At 40.3% G+C, this 21,520-nt stretch overlaps 1 protein-coding gene across 5 annotated transcripts in view; it reads left to right on the forward strand.

Annotated features, from left to right (window-relative positions):
• SOCS7 (suppressor of cytokine signaling 7) overlaps nucleotides 1–21,520 on the forward strand; it is a 190,073-nt gene that overhangs the window by 64,183 nt on the left and 104,370 nt on the right. For all 5 annotated transcript variants that reach the window (XR_011921318.1, XM_072414920.1, XM_072414919.1 and 2 more), the window contains 2 exons: nucleotides 20,883–21,013; nucleotides 21,093–21,261. Coding sequence is in view for 4 of the 5 variants with exons in the window: in XM_072414920.1 (XP_072271021.1) it covers nucleotides 20,883–21,013; nucleotides 21,093–21,261 (300 nt within the window). In the remaining variant the exon portion in view is untranslated. The remainder of the gene's footprint in view (nucleotides 1–20,882; nucleotides 21,014–21,092; nucleotides 21,262–21,520) is intronic.

Below are 21,520 nucleotides of genomic sequence, written 5' to 3' on the forward strand. Positions count from 1 at the left end.
CCTGTGGTTCTATATTTTGAATTGCATTCTCAGTGGCAGGTGCAGAAAAAGCAATCTTTTTAAACCTAGCACCTCAACTTCTAAAGACCCTGCTCTAAAGCCCTTTCATTTAGTTCAACTAAATTACTTTGATCGCTAAACCTCCTAGAATGCCATTGGTCAGCAGTTTGGAATTGACTTAAATTTTGTCAATGTATTGCCTACAGTTCTACACTGCCCTTTCAGAAAGGCTTTTCTTTTTTGTCTTCTCATCTACTACATAGTATGTTTCTGCTATAACCATTTTGGGATTTGTTCCTCTGGTGTGCATAATGCTCCCCTGGTAATAATCTTTAGCATCTTCCTCAAACTACAAGCACCCAAAGTGCTCTTTTTCTAACCACCTACTCAACATGATCTTTCTGAATTATGCTATGTGCTAGTTGATCTATCTTTTTTAATGTACATGTTATGTGTCGTGTTACCATACAAGTATGATGTGCTATTATCCAAGAGAGAGGATTCCTTCCTCGATCTTTTAAACTACCCACCTTCTCTTTGTGGGCTGGAACCTACATTTATTAGTGTACAAAGAATCTTTTCATCCACAAGTCCAACCTATACTTCCAGAAGTAATTCCTCTTTCACTTTCTCAGTCTCTTATGTTATTGTTTTTAGGAAACTCTTATCGGAGCGATTCCGGGCTGTGCACTACAACTGTATCCCACACAGCCTAATATGCCCAACAATGTCACTTGCAGCAGCAAATAGAATAAATAGCAGCAGCCCCTGCTTCCCTTTAGCCGTGCAGACCAATGTATTTTACCAGCATCAATTGTTAGGCTGTGCACAGCCTGGTGCCTGGTGTAGTGTATAGCTGGGCTGTCTGTGCTGGAGTGAGTTTTCGTTTGATTTACTGTTGCTGACCCTGTGAGTTTATGCTGTTTGGATCAACCTTTTGCCTGTGACCTTGACTCTTCTTGTGTTTGCCCCTGTGTACTACTGGATTACCTGCTATGATCTCTGGCTCTGTATTCTGGACTTGTCTGTTGGAATCTTGGTACTGCATTATTTGTGGGCTCCTGGTTCTCTGACAGGTCGTCCCCAGACACCATCCCTTGCACACAAGTCCTAAGCCTTACAATTGTTTTTTTCCACTTGCCTCTTCATATTCCATTTTAGTGCTTGCTACTTTCTTTTGTCCTCTCCATATTTTCATGTCCTTCTGGCACTCAAAACTTTTTACATTTTTCCAAGGCTTTACATGTTTCCAACAGTTCTTTCTCCTAATCTTAAGGGATCTACACAGAAGGTAGGTTTAGGTAAGATACATATTTCCAGAGAGCTAAGGTTCCTATTCCTAGAAATAGATGCTACTCAATGGTGTAACACATTTGTAAAATTGACTAATTGAATAAGTCTAGGGGTGTGGGTTTGGTTACATAGCAGCCAAGTGACAAGTGTAGTAGCAAGGAAGGCAGAATTTTATCTCATTAACCTCCTGGGTGGTTCATTTCTGTCCGGATTTATATGTATAAAAACAGTACATTGTTTTTAATGAAATGTATTTTACATTGTAGGCCTGTAAAGGCATAACTCTTCGAAATATGTCCAATATTTAACATCTTTTCTTTCCGGTTTTATATGTCTAAAAGCGGTACATTGTTTTTCATGAAAATTTATTTTACAGTATAATATAATAGTATGAGTATAATAAAGTTTGAAACACAAAATCATGTAAAAATATTAAATTGAATACATTAAAAAATCAAATATTTTTAAATATTTTTTTTTTAAATTTTTTTTATTAAAAAAAAAATAAATATTATACCCTTACTATTATATATACTGTAAAATAAATGTTCTTGAAAACAATGTACTGATTTTACACATATAAATTCAATGTATTGCATTCAATACAGTTTTTTTGCATTGAATGCAATACAAATGGTTTTTGAATTTCCCGCCGTACACACGCACCGACGTCACCGGGAACTCCCTAGTGACTCATCGGGTGCAGAAGCCGGCCGGAGGAAGAAGAAAGAACACAGAGATCGCAGCGATGAACGACGTGGGACGCGGATCAGGTAAGCGCTGCATTTACTATTACCTTCCATAGGTTTACCTACCCCGAGTGTGACTCGGGGTTACCGCTTTCAGCAACTTTTTTCTACCCCTTTTTTCTATATACATTTAGGTCCATAAATATTTGGACAGAGACAACCTTTTTCTAATTTTGGTTCTGTACATCACCACAAATAAGTTTAATTAGAAAAAAGTTGTCTCTGTCCAAATATTTATGAACCTAAGTGTGTGTATATATATGCCTTGCATCTCTCAGATTATTGGGGGGAGGCGGATGTTCCCTGATTGGAGGGGCCCCTCCCTCCTCCCGGTAGAGCAGTATCTTGGAACACATTATTACCACTGTGTAAGTGAGGGAAAGCGTGTACTCGTCTTGAGGCACGCCTCCCTCCCACTGACGACCACTTGCCGAAGATGGCGTTGCTCACATGGGGCCAGGATCACCTGGAGATCTGGCCCTGTGGTTGCGCCGCATCACTTCTGGTGACGGCGTTCGCAGCACAAGGGGTTCCCTTATAAGCGCCCCATGTGGGGAACCCATCCAGGAATCAGTGGGGCAGCACGCAAGCAAAGATCCTTATTATGGACACGTATAGGTAATATCCTCACTAGAAAGTAATAGAATGCAAATGCAAGTAAGTAACCAAGAGGGGGTTACAATGGTGGGTTCCTTATGTATTAATCTGAAGTGGATGAATTGATGGTGGTATGTTTTTGAACTAGGAACCTGCTTTAGGAATCTGTGTGCATATGGTGAAAAACGGAGATGAATGACTATAGTAAACAATCAGGAAGATGGTAAATATGAATTATGATATTGAGAAAGAAATATATACATTCTTTTGATATATGCATTCACATGATTGGTGATGGTTTAGGACTGGAGATTTTCAGCGATATATACACATTGGATAAAGATTGGATAGTCACCATAGCCCTCTTTTTAGGAATTGTGAAGTTTTTATTTTTATTAATATTATCATTATTACTATATTTGTTTAGATTTATAAATAAAAATTGCACCCTAAACAGAATATACACACTTGAGGGTATATTGATACACACTTGAGGGTATAATGATACACAATTTTGGATCATAGAATGAGTTGAAGACTGTGATTATATATTAGATGATAAATTGATGGTTCCTATTTCATGTTATCAGAATTCTTTTTTTTTTTTTTTTATGAGCAACGAACAAAACAGACATTTACAGAACTCAATCTGATAGAGGTAGAAGGTAACACAAAAATACCCAAGAAATATGATAAACAATACTGTAGCTATTACAAAAAGAAGAAAACATATAAATACAGTTTACAGCATGTTACTTTTTGATAAATTGAACAGTAATTCAATAGTCAAACTGAAATTGGAACAAAATGACCTTTTAGGAGTCTTATTGGTCTCCGAATTTTTAGAAATATTAACAGGAAGAAGGAAAAAGAAGATAGGAATGAAAGGGAAGAAGAGAATGTAGGAAAAGAGTTAAATAACTGTAGGGGGAATAGATATGAGGGTGGGAGAACACATAGGAGAGAAGAGGGAAGGAAAAAAAAAGGGGGGGAGGGAAGTGGAAAGCCCATCAAACACTAAGGTCCTATGCAGGATGGCGGAGCAGCCGTACATAATCTGCATAAGTCTTGAAGTCATCCCAATAAAACCAGGTACATACAGGTCTGCGGACAGATTGGTCATCTGATCCCACAAGCTCTTCCATATATTGTATATCATTCACCCTGGTCAACCATTGTTGAACTCCTGGTGGAACAGTTTGCCTCCACAGTGGAGGGATGCTTTGGCAGCGTTTATTAGATGGCTCAAAAGAGATTTTTTATATTGTTTTCTCGACATTGCTTACACATGCAGCAGGGCAAGCTATGGTTTGTCATGAATCGACACCCCTCAATCTTTGTACTATTTCTGCAACACCCGCTCAGAACGGGGCAGTCCCAAAATATGTGTAATAAGGTACCTGTTTGATGGCCACATCTCCAGCACACTGAGCTTGTGTGTGGAAAAATCTTTGCCAGTCGATCATGGGTTCTATACCACCTAGTAAGTAGTTTGTAGTTGGTCTCCTGATACTGGTTGCTAATGGAGGCCTTATGTCCATAGTGTAGCATGCGATTTATTTGGTCTTCCGTAAACCTAAAGGTCCCTCTCCCATTTGCCTGCAAAATTGGGGACAGGAGAGTCAAGTGTAGTCAATTGCAATTTATACATGTAGGAGAGTACACCTCTCAAGGGATCTCGGGCGACACACAGGCTCTCTATGGAGGCGAGGGGGCGATGAAAGTCCTGTGCCAACAGCAGGGACGAGATAAAGCGTTTGGTATTGTATTATTCTCCACAAATCTAAGCAAGAGAGGGAGTGGTCTACTTGAAGTTGCTCTATGCTATGCCAGGTAGAGAATTGTGAAAAATGTTTAGAAGAAGTAAAATAAAAAGCAGGGGAGATAGGGGGCAGCCATTGTTCCATTGGTAATGGAGAATGGGTGGGAAAGAATTCTATTAAGCCTGACTGAGGCAGTGGGTTTCCTGTAGAGGGCCTGTATCCACGTGAAAAGTTTATCAGGAATGTCAATGAAGGTAAGGACCTGTCCCTCCCTACCTGCCCCTCCCTGTTCAAACGGTCAAACGCCAATGATGGGATTTTTTGCACTGTAACATGGATCAGGTTAAGCGTGCGAGTGGTGTTGTCCCTCGCCTCTCTAAATGGGAGAAAACCACTCTGACCTGAATGGATGAGACTCTGAAGGATAGGCGTGAGTCTCCTTGCTAATTTTCTGGAGAAAAGTTTGATATCACAATTCAGGAGAGATATCGGCCGGTAGTTTGCACACTGCTTAGCGTCTTTGTCGGGATTTAAAATTACAGTTATGTGGGCCGTGGAGGAATCAGCAGGGAGAGGATAGTCTGGCGAAAGGGCATTAAAGGCCATTGAAAATGGATCAATAAGCTGAGGGAGGAACTGCCAATATTAAGCCAGGCTTAACCCATCAGGGCCGGGAGCCTTTCCCATGAGCGCATTAGTAATTGCTGCCTGTAACTCAGTAGAACTAATATGCGCATCTAGTGCCACCAAGGCTTCTTCAGGTATTTTAGGGAGTCCTGAGGCTGCCAAATAGGCCTGTTTACTCGCAGCCATATCTGAAAGGCATGCTGTAGAATGACCCCTCAGATTATACAGATCGGAGTAAAAATCTTTGAAAGAGTCGGCTATATCCTGGGAGTGATGAAGCAGGGTACCAGATTTTGATTGTACACAGGGTATGTAGGCACGAGCCCTTTTTATTCTAATGGCACATGCCAAGGCCTTCGCGCACCTGTTACTGTACTCATATTAAAAAGCTCTGCATCTTGCTTTTGAACAATATTGCAGATTAATTTTCTCCCTTACTGCTAGTAATTGGGCTTCTGTATCAGGGAAGTGACCATGCTTATGTCTAGTCTCCAGGTAATGGAGGTCCTGAAGCAACTGTGTTAGTTGCTGCTGGTGCTCTTTCTTAACCCTATGGCCCCGTTGTTAGAATAAGCCCCGCACATAGCAATTAGGAGCTTCCCAGAAAGCGGGCTAGGAACTGACACGTCATTTCTGTTAAAGAAGGCCGAAAGCTCGCCCTCCAAATAGGTCCCAAAATCGCCTGAAGCCAGAAGCGACTCGTTAAAACACCAGGGGGAAAGCCCTGGGGAGGCAGCATCTAAAGCTACTATGAGGAATATCGGGGCATGGTCGGAGAAGGTTATAATATTTTTTCAAACTTGCCTACCCATCTTCTTCTGCCTTTTCAAACTATCACTACTTCCCACCACTACAAATCTCTCATCCTGTTGTGTGTAAATTCCCCCACCTACTAGATTGTAAGCTCTTCCAGGCAGGGTCCTCTCCTCCTGTATCACTGTCTGTATTAGTCTGTCATTTGCAACCCCTATTTAATGTACAGCGCTGGCTAATATGTTGGAGCTATATAAATCATGTTTAAAAATAATAATAATAATATTACCTATTTCTGAACTCTGCACAAGAGGGATAGTATCATGTTTGACCAAGAAAAAGTCTTTACGTGAGTAGGTTTTGTGAACTGGGGAGTAGAAAGTATAGTCTCGGTTATTGGGGTGCTGTATTCTCCAAATATCAGTAAGTTGGTGAAGATGCAAAAGACTCTTCAGGCGCCATACAACCGAGTATGGGGGGTGGAATGCCCCTCTTGATACATCAAGGACCAGGTCTAGAGTCAAATTTAAGTCCCCTCCCACTATCAAGGTGCCCTCTGCAAACATATTAGCAACATGCAGGAACTCTTCTAAATTGGATACTTGATTGGTGTTAGGAAGGTACAGGTTAACCAGGGTGAAAAGTTGGGAGTGAATCTTCCCTTTGACTAGAAGATAGCATCCCTCAGGGTCCACCTTTAGAGCAGTCAATGACCATGGAAGGGATTTGTCAAGTTAGATGCTGATTCCTTTACATTTGGAATAAGGTGATGATCCATGGTATGCTGTCTGGAAACGGCAGTTAAAAGTGCGTTTCCTGCACAAACCCTATGTGACATTTCAGGCGGTTAAGAGCATTTAGGACCACAGAGCGTTTAGTTGGGGAATAAGGGCCTTTAGAATTGATGGATGAGATTTTTAACAACATATTACCACTAGAGTGGAACCAGTCTCAACTTGCTGTTCCACTGGGGACAAGGTAGGTAGGTGTGGGGGGGGGGGGGGAATTGGCACTATACTCCAGCTGTGAAGCCGGAGTCCACCTAATAAAACTAACTTAAGTAGATGTCTAGCTCCTGTTTCACCAGGAAAGGGAGCGAACTAGTGGGGGAAAGTGGAACTCGATGTAGGCATGTTTCCACTCACCTGCACCGTGTCTAGTTAGAAATTAACAACACACTGGAATCCACAGCAAAGAGTAGTTTGGCATATACAAAGATAGACATTGACTACCCAGTATAATTAACAATAAGGAGGGAATAACCAAATCAGGTAAAACACATTACCCTGAGTAGTATAACATTAAGACATCCAGGCACACAAAAACCATGTGCTGCCGCAGTGCAAGATAGATTATGGCCAGATGGTACACTAAGCGGTGGCAGGCAGTATGAAACATTCGGGTATGAAACAGAGCAAAGCTCCCTGCCGCCTTGGTCAATCCCGCCTGACATTGCCACCCCCCTGGCACTGTCCAGCCTATACCATAAAGTCAATCCACGATCGTACATATTAGATACATTGACAATTCTGATAGCATTTAACCATGAAGGTATGAAGCATCAACTGCTCAGAGTACAGTGCACAAATAAACAGTAAGGCAAATAAAGAACCAGACTGGCATAGCTAGAGGATAAAATTGGACTGGTCGAGCAGGCCTGTTCAGTATCTCCTGTATTAAGTATCTGCTGTCACAGTAATCTGTCTGGTCAATTGTGGCATAACACAGCAAAATATCTATGGTTGCTCAGCCCAGTTATGGTAAAATCACCACTGCAGCTATCAATACCTTCCAGTAGTTCATGAACCGGGTAAAAGTGGTATGTGACCAGGGGGAAAATAGTACATCTCCAGAGCAAGAATACCATCTTAACCATAGTCTTTCTCCACTAGGGGGCAAACGAATGCCCCCATAGACAGTAGGCCTAATAGAGCTAAATAACAGGATCAAAAAAGCAGCATGGTAAAGGAATAATGCTTCTTGGTAGGGGAAAAGCAGATGGTTATCACCCAAATGAAACTGAACTCAAAAATTGTCAACCAGCATATAACTAATATATCAACTTTGCATATTAATCATCTCTGCTCAAACCAGAAATATTGAGTGCATTTGGGTCATTCAACACAAGCTATTCAAATCAACCAACAGCGTAAGGATAGTATAGGATATTAATGAATAAAATACATATTCAAACCAGCACTTGGTATTGTAGCGGTAGGCTTTACCCACCTGGAGGCAGTCAGATACCAGCTTACTCAGCAAGACTATAATACCCAGAAAAACAATATCATCAAGACAATGCAACAATGTCCCTTCTGTGGTTCCTCAGAGGAGCTGCTTCTTCTGTGGAGAAATCCAGCCAGTTTGGAAAGGCAATGGGATCAACCCTTAACATGGAGAACAACGCTGGGAGCTGCGCATGGTGGTGTAGGCGAATGTCTCTCCACCTTTCGTTATCAGTATGAAAAGGGTGCCTCCATCTATAAGACACCCCTGCAGTATCTATTAACTCCAGCAGTGGGCGAAGGGTACGGCGCATACGTGAGGTCTGCTCTGAAACATTGGGCAATAATTGTATGCTTGCACCATCAAAATCCACAGGACCTTGTCGCCAAGCTTTTTGCATAATCTCCTCTTTCAGATAGCTATTAGCTGATTATTCATTTCCACTCTGGAATCCCTGTTGTGTTCTATACATACTATCCTGAACATAATAGGTATCCAGACAACTTTGAATTTACTAGAAAGTGACAGCACCGGTTAGGATTATAGACTGATGTGGTCATTCCATGTACAAAAAACAAAGTAATGAAACAGTCCTTTAGCAGTGTCCTGCTGCATTTTTGGCTCAAGTATTTTGTTTTTCCCAGCATCAAATCGCACTCATTCATTGAGCCGACTTGACATTACTGTGCCAAATTTTTATTTATGTCACACTTACCTCCTTCCTCACTAAGCACTAAGCGCAGGCTCCTTTCTCCTGCACATGCAAGCAGTTCTGACCCTGGGCACGCCTGGTCTCCCAAGTTTTAACAGTTTTGTCCATCCTGCTGGCCAATCTGGATATAGCTTTTTTTTCATCCCTGGATATTTAGCTATCTCAGACACCCCACTTGGCGTTCGTGCAATGTGTCTCCACTAGTGATGAGCCCCCTAGCTCTTCTGAGCATTTCCTCTACACCTGCTGTTTAATTCAGTGCTTTCCCTGTCCAGGTCTGTGATAACCACCTATTGCCCAGTATGCTGTTTCCCTGCCTGTTCCCTTGTGCTGTTCCACCTGTTACTTCCTGTGTATCCTTTGTTCCCGTGTGTCTGACAGTTATTCCACCTAGTGATTTGGTACAGCGCATCACCCCAAGTACCTGCAACCTGACAGTAACCAGCAGCACAACATCGTCACCACTAGAGACCCAAGAGAAGACCTGGTTACTGCTTAGATTCTGCGCCTTGGCCCTTCTCAGGGCTCAAACCATTTCTGTGCAAGCCGCGGTGCCTTCTAGACCAAACGTCTTCTCAAGCATGACACACTAATCACAACCTTTGCACCTAATCCTTGTCATTGTATCCTTTCCTAGGCTAGTCTGTCTTAGGTTTTCCTAAACTGTCTGCCCATAAAACCAGCACAGCCCAAAATTTCTTACAACATTATTGTTGGTAAAATTATTTTACCCCAGGCCATAGATTTTTTTCTGCTCTCTAACACTGTACATTTTTTATAGGCTTCTAAAGCAGCCATCACTCCAGTCCATCAAGCACAAATGTTCTGCTGACTCACAAGGCCTTCAGCGGGGGTCATTTTTGGAGCTGAACTTAAAAATTGTGTCTTGCTGCATCAATATTTTTTAACAGTTACCAGTAAATGCTGGAGATGTATTGGGGAAGTGTGAACAATGTTACATATATTTTGCTATTGCTCATTTCTGAAACCATTTTGGAACAATGCCAGGTCAGTTACTTTTTTAGGGTTTACTGATAGAAGAAGAATAGGTCCCCCTTCCCCAGTTCAGCTATGGCTTTAAAGAGCTAATCAAGATTATTGAAGGTCTTTTTTTATAGTATAAATGTTTGTTTTTTTGGTTTAGTTGGGAGCAGATTGTAGATTAAGTGGAATGACAGATGCTACAGAAGATTTAAGAATATTGTATGACTACTTTCAGTGTTCAATCAATATCACAATTCTGTAACTTTTTTCTGGCTCTCCCCTCCTTTTTTTTCCTTCCCCCCTTCTGTTTATAGCCTCCACTTTTTTTATCCATTCCCCTTTCTCTCGTTTTTTGCCTTGTTTTAGCTATTATTTTTTCAGTATCTGTTCTTAGGAACTTTGTAAAAATGATACTATTCAGAGAAGGACAATAGTTTTATTCTAGGTAAAGGGTATGGACATGTGAATTGCTGTGAGCTTTTGTAGGTTTTGTAACTCAAGGTTCTGTGCCAATTATTGGTGATTTTTTATGTTTAAAAAATGTTCTGTGTAATGACTTGAAAATTGCAGTGCAGTCACTGTCTATTTTGATTAAGACCTAAGGTTGTATTTAAAGCTAAAGGTGGTTCTACTAAGTACTGAGAGGGGTAATCCTTTATCCATCTCAATATTTTTTTTTTTTCTGAACTGATGCTATTACATCTTTTACTTGGATGTGCAATATGTGTATGAATATTAGAAGTATATATCAATGTATTTTTTTATCAATTCCACCCAGGAAAGGGATCAAAGAACATGCATAAGGCTGTAAATAATATGTGTTGCTGCAGATTTGCGGCTCTTTATTTAGGATCTAGGCCCCGAGTGTCTTGAGGGGAAATGGGTGGGCTAGACACAGGCATATTGTGTAGGTTTCTGCAATCCACACAGTTAAAATTGTTATATTTATTGGAAAATTTTATGCCAGTCACTAATCTTATTATCACTAAGCATCCAATCCATTGTCACAGTTCTGTGTTTAAACTCCTCAGAAAGTTTGTGTGAGAAAGGGTGGGACATAATTTTGTATTGTTTAAGTTAAGTGACTAACGCTACCATTGAGCTGTAAACCAAATATTAAGTATGCACTTAAATACTGTGAGTGGTTTTCAGTACATAGGTAAACTATTTGAAGGGGACTTTTTATTTCCTTTCAAGCTGTCATATGTATTTGAATGCTGCAGTGGAATGGGTGCTTTGAGATGTTGCAGTGATTAAACTGGTCAATAAACATTTTCTTGCCAAACAGAATAAAGTCATTTTATGTTATGTTTGATGCACAGATCCCAAATATGGTATTGGTTTTGCTAGATTGTCTCTAGTTTTTGAAATAATGACCTCAATAATAACCTTATAGAAAACTAATGAAACATGAAAACTAAACTAGATTGCCTACGTTTACAAAGTTACATTTTTGAAATACCTAATGTCAATATATTCTATAATTAGTATATATTTACAGAACTAATCACAAAGAAGTCATTGGAAAACTTAGTTTGTATGATTTCCTTTCATGCTGATGATCAAGACAATCACGTTGGAGGCTCCAGCAGAAGTCTGCCATCATGTGTCTATCCCATCTGCCCTGATACCTTTCTTCTATCACCTATATCTTCTATACCTATATCTTGATGCAACCTCTCCCCTTGTCTCTCGCTAAAATCGCCAAGGTTTTCTGGAAATTTTTGCAAATGGCTATGGAGATAGTTAACCTTTATGCTCATAGTAGCACCCACATTTTTAAAGTTTAAGAGCAAGTTTTGTACCAGTTCTTCTTCATTTTGTGCTTTACGGTTACCCCAGAAGATCTGGACAACCATGACATAGCTGTGCCAGGCCGAACCTTTAGTATCAGTCATGTAACTTGTGAAATTTGAATAATTTATCGGTTTCTGAATCTGAAGCCCATCCATGATTCCTGCTTTTAATTTTTCAGTACTCAATCCAGAGAAGAATCTACAAATGTATTTGAAGCAATCACCGTCTTTGTTCAGAGCTCTAACAAGTTGCTTCATTAATCCCAACTTTATGTGTAGTGGAGAGAGAATGATTTTTTCTTTGCAAACTATTGGCTCGTGTGATGTTTGCTGCAATTTTTCATGTTTTCCATTGAAGGCCTTGTCACTTTTCTCAAGTGATCCTGATTTGCTTTACTATCCCACAAGCAGATGAAACATGGGTACTTTGTGTATCCATGGTCATGTTCATGATAGCAAAGCATTTGAATATTTTAATATTCTTCTTTAAGTTTCGTTGAGTGACCAATTGGAATTGATGCATAGCAGTTGCCATTATAGAACCAATTCCAAATACAGCTGGAATTGCAGCCCTGGAACTTCCCCACAGAGGGGACTTCGATGCCTTTCTACAGACCTTCCGCAAGGTCTTTGATAAACCAGGCTGGGCCTTTTCTGCGGCCTCAGAAATATTGGGCCTATGTCAAGCCTCCCTCTCGGTAGGCCAATATGCGGTGAAGTTCCGAACTTTGGCGTCCGAATTGAATTAGAACAATGACGCCCTGGTAGCACTTTTTTGGCAGGGGCTCTCTGGCCATATTAAAGATGTGTTTCCTGGTCGTGACCTTCCCCCTACTCTGGATGACCCGGTGTCTCTTTGCATTTTTATTGATACTAGCTTCCAGGAGCGAGCGCGGGAAACCCAGTAAGTCCGGCGAGCTTTTAAATTGGCTTCCACCTTTCAAAGACCTCTTCTCCCTACAGAAGAGCATATGCAAGTGGACCATGCTCGACTTACCCCTGAAGAGCGGGCCCGTGGCAGGCATCAGACCCTCTGTTTGTATTGTCCTGGGGAGAGCCACTACAAACTCATTTGTCCCTTGAGGGCCCCAAATGCCAGTGCCTAGGGAAATGAGGAGAGGGCTCCCTAGGCCTACTACCTCTCCACCATCCAAAATAACTTTTCCTGTCTGGATCTCATCTGACAGACATCATTTTTGGACCCAAGCCCTTTTGGACTCTGCACTTTTGGTGCTGCTGGAATCTTCATCAGCCAACAACTAGGCTCTGAGCACAACATCCCTGTGGGGCCCCTATATAAGCCTTTGGTGGTCTCTGTGGTTACGGCACTACCGGACTGCATCCAGCATACCACCGTGCCACTCACCATGAAACTTGGGGCTCTGTACACTGAGATTATTTCCTTTTTGGTGATTCCCAAAATCATCCATCTTGTTATGTTAGGGTTGCGACGGCTGCGTAGACTTGTCCCCATCATTGAATAGAGCACCTGAGACATACTCTCATAGAACGCCACCTGTTTTCAGGAATGTCTTCCCAGGCTACTTCCTGTCCAGCAAATCTTTTCTGCTGCTGCTTCACCTCAGCCTAGCTTAACAAGACCATACTGGGGCTTTGCTGATGTTTTAAGTAAAAAACAGGCTGAGACTTCACCACTGCACTGCCCCATCATTCTCCAGTTTCATTGTCTTTGTTTGAAGGTCATCTGCATCAGTCTGATTTTCACAGGCGTTTTCCAGCTTTTTTAGGAAAAGATGAGGCATTTCAAAAACATCTCAAGTATTGGTGGCAAGATTTTGAATATCATAATACCATTCATTTATCCACACCCCAATTATATTTGGATAACGCTAAGGCAGTATTGAGGGGGAGGATAATAGTTTATGTTTCTTCTCAAAAGAGAAACACCCTTAATAAATATATGGAAGTGCTCAAGCTTTCCAAGCTTATCTGGCTTATAAGGAATCTTTCGGTGGCTGATAGAGACTTTTGGCTTAAAACTAAAAGGTCCTGTGATTTTTGGCTGAATCAATATGATACCATCATTTGATATTATCGTTCTGTAGAATTTTTCAGATGTGGTAACAAATCCGGATGTTTACTTGCAAATTTAGCCAAAGGTTATCGAGCCTCCCATGCATCATGAGTATTCGAGATGTTAATGGTTCTGTACCTCACAATAAAGCTACTACTTTTTCCACCTATTATGCCTCTCTTTATACATCAAAAGGAAGTGACTCTTCAGAAGAAATTTTTTATTTTCTTCGATTGCATAAGTTTTCAGAATTTATCAGAAGAAGATTTATGTCATCTCAATTCCCCTATTACAACAGAAGAAATTGAGTCAGCCATTAAACGGCCTGCAAAAACTAAAGCACCCGAATCTGATGGTTTACCATCTGTATTTTATAAAATTCGGGCTGAACAAGTCACTCCTGTACTGAATTATGTACTAAATTACTTAATTATGTAATTGTCACGCACGGAGAGACAGGACCACTAAGGGGACGTATGATGGTGGTGTGAGCCCTGAGAAGGGCCAAGGCAAAGAGTCTAAGCCGTAACCAGGTTTTCTCCAGAACCACTGATGGTGAGGATGTTATGCTTTATGCTGCTGCTTATGGCCAGGATGCGGTCCTAGGGCACACCAAGATGGGCAAGCACGGTACCAAATGAGCAGGCAGGAGGATAGTCAAGGAAAGCCAGGGTCGAGACAGGCAGCAAGCAAGAGAGGTCAGGTAACACGCCAGGGTTCAATAGCCAAGGATTCAGGAGACAGACAGCAATGACACAGGGGCCACTGTGGGAACAGGGAACACTGGAGATGCTGGAAACAGCAGGAGGCACAGGAGAAGCAGGGATATCCACAGGCAGACAGGAACACAGGAACAGCACAGGGAAGTTGGCTGGGAACCAACAGACTGGACAAGGAGGGGTTAACACAGAAGCTGGACACAGGAAACACTGGATTAAGCAGCAGGTGTACAGGAACTAGTTCACAGAATTAAGGGCTCGGCACAATGGAGGCACAAAAGAAACAGGACTTGTTGCATGAACACAAAGTGCAGTCTGAGAGCCAGCTAAATAGCCAGGGCTGATCAAAAGGCTCATCTTTTGATTGGCCAGCGGATTGGACGGAATTGATATAGCTTGGAAACGGGCACGCCCAGCGACAAGTCAGGGGAGAAGATCAAAATGTCGTCCAGATAAACAACAATGAAAATGTATAACAGGTTACAAAAAACATTGTTAACAAAGTTTTGGAAAACAGCCAGGGCAATACAGAGACCGAAGGGCATCACTAGGTATTCATAATGCCCCTCTCTGGTGTTAAATGGTGTTTTCTAATCGTCCCCTTCCTTGATCCGGATTAGGTTCTAGGCACCTCGGAGGTTCAATTTGGTGAAGACCTGGGCCCCTCGGAGCCAGTCAAAAAGCTCAGGGATGAGCAGCAGTGGGTAGTGGTTCTTAATTGTGATAGCATTCAGACCACGATAGTCAATACAGGGGCGGAGAGATCCATCTTTCTTTTGAAAAAATACAACCCTGCGCCAGCAGGGAAGAAGTCTTGCGTATAAGTCCCTTTTCAGTTTTTTTCTCCTTAATGTACTCGCTCATGGCCCTTGTCTCAGGGAGACTGAGGGCGTCTACCTGACCTCTGGGAGGTGTAGAATTCGGTATGAGGTCAATGGCACAGTCATAGGACCATTGTGGGGGAAGTTGTTCCTCCTTACGTTTGGAGAACACATCCTGGAAGTCCATGTACTGTGTAGGAATGAAAACAGCAACATCCGATGTGGAAAGAGCAAGCAACTTGAGAGGTTTGACCTTGAATAAACACTGGGAGTTACAGGATGGGACCCAGACCACTATGTCAGGAGAAGATCAGTCAATTACCGGAGAGTGTAGTTGAAGCCATGGGAGGCCAAGGATGACTGCAGATGAGGCCTGCGGAAGAACAAGGTAAGTTAAGATCTCATGATGAAACAAATCAGTCCACAGGATAAGATGGTTCCATCCACCGCAGAGATTCGCAGGGGCTGAGGCAAAGTCTCTATAGGCCAAGCAATACTTAGGTAGAGGGAAGCGTCAGGGGTGTCCGCTATTGCCACTCTTATTTAATTTAGCTGTAGAGCTATTAGCAAGATCTTTTTATAATCCTAATGTGTTTAAAGGGCTTAACATACAAGATAAACAAGTGAGATTGGCAATGTTTGCGAATGACATAATGTTATTTTTGGGGTTTTGTATAAATTTTAATGAAAGCGAGCTGTTATGTTTACAATCATCGCTATCATTAGGATTAAATATGGTGGTGTAGCAACTGGGTCTCAAAATGAACAAACACACTTTTACTTATTTAGTAGTTCAAGTTTCTTGTAATGTTCCAGACATGTACAAATTAAACTATTCCCTGCTTACAAACAAAAATTGTATCTGAATTCAGCAGTTGGAAAAATCTACTCCTCGACCCTTATGGGGAGATGTCACCTGAAGATGATTAGTTTTGCACAATTGCTTTATCCTATGCAGACCCTACCATTTTTGTTTAGCCACTCAGATGTTCAGAAGCTCCATTCTGCTTTTACTAATTTTGTATGGCAAGGTAAAACTCCTAGAATTGCTAGGTCTAAATTAACATGTTCCAAACAAATCTTGGTGTAAATTTTCCAGATATACGTAAGTGTAATTTGGCATGTTTATTACGTTATGTGAAGGATTGGTGGCACACTACCTCTTTTTTTACAGTGGTGAAATTAGAATCTTTGTCAGTAAAGCCGTAGTCTTTATTAGGATTGCTCAATATGCCCTGTTAATATACCACGTGCTATACGTACTAATATGTTATTACGAGATACTTTATTAGCCTGGCGTGAAACTAGAAAACTTTGTTAATGTTCAACTACTAAGACGCCTATACGATCCACGTCTGGCTTTCCTCAGGGTACGCTACATAGGGTATACAAATTTTGGGAAAGACTGGGTTTTCTGTACCTGGGCAATTTATTGGACGAAACAAATTGTCTGTTGACCTTTGATATTCTTTTTATCATGTTTGCTCTTTCTTCTCATCACTTTTTATATTATCTGCAGAATAAAATGCCTTTTTTACACAGCTAGGTCTAGTGCCTAAATTGCCTTTATCTTCTACACTAGTACAAATTCTGGGCACGCCAGAGTCTAAACATTCGACTGTTTGTAATTATCCACTATTAATAGATATTTTACTAGATAATAAAGCTTCTTTAAAATTTTAGGCTAGATGGGCTGAATTATTATACTGTTCTTATTCAGATACATTGGAATTGTTAGAATCTAGTAGGGCCTCCTCTAAAAAATATATAATTAGTGAATTGTGGTGTGGTGCATTAACATTTAAAATTTAATAAAAGTTTTGTTGCACAAAGACTAAAATCTTGTCCTAAATGTGCTTCCCCTTGGCATCATTAGAACATTTGTTGTGGGACTGTCCAGTTAAAGGTAATTTTTGGCAGTCAGTTTTTAGATTTAATAATATTATTAGTGGCAATACTTATCAATTATTGCCACACTTGGAATTATTTCATGAAATGTTTTCCCAGTCAACCACAGCAAGTGTGTCTAAGTTTGAACATCTTTGTTTGCTGGCAGCAAAAAAATGTATTTTGAAATGCTGGGTTGAACCTCATTCCCCAACAGTCACACAAGTCATTAATTATTTACAATCTTTAATGTTGATAGATAAAACTGAAGCTACCCAACATCTTGACACCCACAAACATTTTTTGCTACTTGGATGTTATATTTACGATACACGTTCTCGCCACCCCGATTACATGATGTTATCGAACTCTTTCTCTATACGGTCTGGTATGACCGTCGGGCTTTAAGAGTTTTAGTTTAAGTTGACACTTATACACTGGTTAATGGGTAATTTGTATTTCTTGGTAGAGGCAGGATATATATTTAGGATTAGAATGGGAAAGAAAACTTTTGTTCTTAGATTTTGATTTGTCCCATTGTTTTGAATTGTTGTATTGTACAGTTTAATAAATTTTTTTTTGGCTGATCTTAAAAAATAAGAAAAAATTCAAGGACTAAGATGAAGAGGTTTTGGAGGCCTACACGGATGAAATTTATATATCATTGGATGTTATTTATTAATGTATCTTGTTGGCTTATATCTGTTCATTTAATGCATATGAAGAAATTTTTACATTTTGTATGTGTATTGTTATGGCTTTCTGTATTGTAAAAATGTATCTTGCCTCTAATAAAAATATATTCCTAAAAAAATAAAAAGGAGTTAAACAGAAAAGAATAAAACAAAGGACTGAAAAAAGAATGAAAATGAGTCAACACAAAAGGGGGGAGGAGAAAACTGTGGGATAACATATCACATTAGGAGACTCTATAAGTGAGCACCAACAAAAGGGCAGTCACTCAGAGAAGGGAAGTTGGCAGTGTCTACCACTCAGGAGAGCAAACGGATGTATAGAGGAAATGAAATGTAGAAAAATCTTGTAGTCAATGTGGAATAAACAATTTATCAGCAAGCAGGACCAAAAATTTCATAAGAATTTAGTTAGGAACAATATTGCCACATGCCAGACCAGAGGAATGTTGGGAAGTGGCCTTTGTTCAGGCTTGCACAACTACATCAATTGCAGCAAAGCCTTTCAATGCAAACACATAACAGTCCCCAACCAATTAGGTAATTGTCATTACTTGGAAAACCAGCAAGGGAAGGTTTCATATAACCCTTATAACATACCCCCCAAAAAAGGAAAAAGCAACACGAGGTAACTAAAAATTCACAGCATGAGAAAATTACTGAGACCTGCCTAGCTGGCTTCCTACAATGGGATTCCTATCCAAGAGGACATGTGTAACATAAGAAGTCTATTACCTAAAGGCTGGAAATAAAGGTGTAAGGACAATTGCAGCTACAAAATATGGACATAAAGAAGGGAAACTGAAAAGGATCGATGTGTGAGGCTAAGATTAATTTTACACATATAACGCAAATATCCCCTAAATAAGGAAGTCCCTATATTAACTGCCCACCCGAGATTACTAACAAGACTGATATGGTAATTGGGGGGAAAAGCAAAAAATATATTGTTTACATGTTGCTCTGCAAATGCATTGTGTGAAGTCTAGGTTGCAAAGTTTGCATGTAAAGTTGTCAGTATGTGTGTGGCCTCTGCATCTAAAGCCCTCTGTAGAACTGTCTGGCAGTAGTTCAGGAGACTGCCCGAGTTCAACGTGGTTTATGGGATGGGTGTCCATCTTAAGTTCCATAATACATGGTATGAATGACAGCAATTTGTGGGATCATGGCAATATGTTAGCTGTATGGAATCTGGAGAATATGGAGGGACAGTAATAGGGCCATTCATATGGACACTAATCAGAAATGCTATAGCTACGCCATGGGATAAGAATGTTATTGCTGTTTCTCTGGGATGTGTTTTCAACCTGCCATAAATCTGTGTTTCTCTACTAGGGATTAATATTGTTAATAATAATAATAATAATAATAATAATAAAAAAAATAATAAACAGTATTTATATAACATCAACATACTAAACATCACTGTACATTAAATAGGGGCTGCAAATGACAGACAGACACAGACTGTTATATAGGAGGAGGAGAGGACCCTGCCTGAAAGAACTTACAATCTAAGAGGTGGGGAAGCAGCATACAATAGAAAGGGGATATGGAATGGTGGGTGAGTAGTGAGGCTTTTAGGAGACAGAAGAGGACGGGTAGGCAAGTTTAAAAAATTGGTTTTGAGTGCGCTTTTAAATGAGCAGTTTCAATGTACAAACTATGAACCTTTATATTATTTTTTTATGCACTGACGTAATGTTTATTTTTCCTGTGCTTTAACCTCTCTGGAGGTATGGGTATTGTTCCTTGTGTCCCCAACAAACACATGCCATGAATGCAAGGTCAGGGGAGGCAGATGCCGGGCCAGCATCACTGGAGGATGCTGCGGGCTCATGAGGACCAGGTATCTCCTCAATTCTACCAGAAGTGTGGCTCGGGGTTACCACTTTATGTAAAGAAATTTCACCCCGAGCCACATTTGGGAATATTGCGAGAGGGGTTAACAACTGTTATAAGTCTTTTGGCTGTCCAGATGCTTGCTTTTGCATTATACCCTGGGCGTTTTACCCAAGCAGCATGGAGCAGGCCAAAGTAGCAGCCGTTAGCTAGACCCACGCATGCACAACTCTTAGCTGCTCAGCATTTAAATTATTTGTGAGTATTATGTTAAAGCAAATTAGCACTATGATCAGCTATATTGTTTTAACTATAGTAAACCATTTAGTAAACAACAGTAAAAGTATGGTTGGTCAGCAACCTGAGATCTGTTATGTATTTTCGTTTGCTCATTCTCTAGCTCTTACATAAAAGTTTTTATAGAAAGGTAAGGGGTGGGATCCCTATTTAATGTACAGCGCTGCGTAATATGTTGGCGCTATATAAATCCTGTTTATTAATAATAATAATAATAATAATAATAATAATAATAATAATAGAGAGGCATGGGGTATAGTGCTAGATAGTTCAGAAGCATGTTCCAAGTTATTAAAACAAAAGTACAGTATATAAAATTGGAAATATGGTGCAAGTAAGCATTTTCAAACTCTTGTTTTTTTTGGTTTTGGTTTGTTTTTACCTGCGATATTTTAAATTGTTGGAAGGGTCTGTATAAAACTTTTGTTGTAAACAACATATTCCTTATTTTTTTGTAACATAAACAAGTTTTTTATATCTTTTCAGCTGGTTGGGAACAATCATATAGTGAAAATTCAATCATCATTCACTGGTGAAGGACCCTTTCTCTCCATGTGACACCACCACAGGGGGTCATATTGTATAATTATCTGTATGCATGTTTATCAGAACATTAGCCAATGACCCTGCTTTCCAGCTTTTGTTAGTGGTTTTATAACCTCCATATGCTTTTAAACCAACCTACTTGTGATATGTTTGGCCAGAAGGCAAAGCTGCATAATATAATTTGTTTCATCTCAAAAACATATTGTTGTGAATACAAATTGTTTTGAACACAAGATTATTACTGTTACAAGAGTGCTGATAAGGAGTATAGGAGTACTCTATATGAAGACATCAATAAAGACATTCTGTTTAGAAAATACCTAGCTGATATCTACTTTTTTTTTTTTTTTTTTTTGCTGAACCAGAGTTACTAGAAGACCCAGGGCCTCATGATTTAGGGAGGTTGGAAAGGGAAGTAGGCTGTGCAAAAGCTATGCACCAGACAATCAAATATATCAGAATGTCTGCAAAAAAATAGGGCACAAAAATGTGGCAAGTTTAATAGTGGTGATCAAGAATGTCTTTTTTTTTTCTCCATTTCAGAACCACTACCACAGGTGGTACCCCTTCGGCCACCTGAGTGTCTCCCTGTTTCTCTTGTGCAGCCCTTGCAGTGCCCCATCATTCAGCAGGATTCAAGTAGCTTTGCTGCTAGTTTAAGAGAGCTAGAGAAGGTAAAGTGTGTTTCTGGACAACTTTTAACATTCTTTTTTGCAATAAATGTCAGGTATAACTATTTCGCTATCCCTGCAGTGCGGCTGGTATTGGGGACCCATGAACTGGGAAGATGCAGAGATGAAGCTGAAGGGGAAACCTGATGGCTCATTTCTAGTGAGAGACAGCTCTGATCCCCGTTATATCCTGAGCTTAAGCTTTCGCTCACAAGGCATCACTCACCACACACGCATGGAGCACTATCGAGGTGAGAATGTCCACTTTTAGACTTGTGTTCATAAGGGGAAGCAGGAAAGAAATTAACCAGAATTTTATGACATAACAATAAAGATCAAATATTGTGTTGCATCTCTTTTGCCTCAATGTAGGAAAATGCCCCTTCTACGAATACCCGAAATGGGGCATGTGCTGAAGCAGTAGCCAAGAGCCTCCTGACATGTGTGATGTAGGTATCATGGGAGGCTCTGAGCTTAGGACAGAATAGAGGGGACTTCACACTTTTTTTT

Source organism: Pyxicephalus adspersus, chromosome 6 (genome assembly GCF_032062135.1).
Source record: "Pyxicephalus adspersus chromosome 6, UCB_Pads_2.0, whole genome shotgun sequence".
NCBI classification, from domain to species: domain Eukaryota; kingdom Metazoa; phylum Chordata; class Amphibia; order Anura; family Pyxicephalidae; genus Pyxicephalus; species Pyxicephalus adspersus.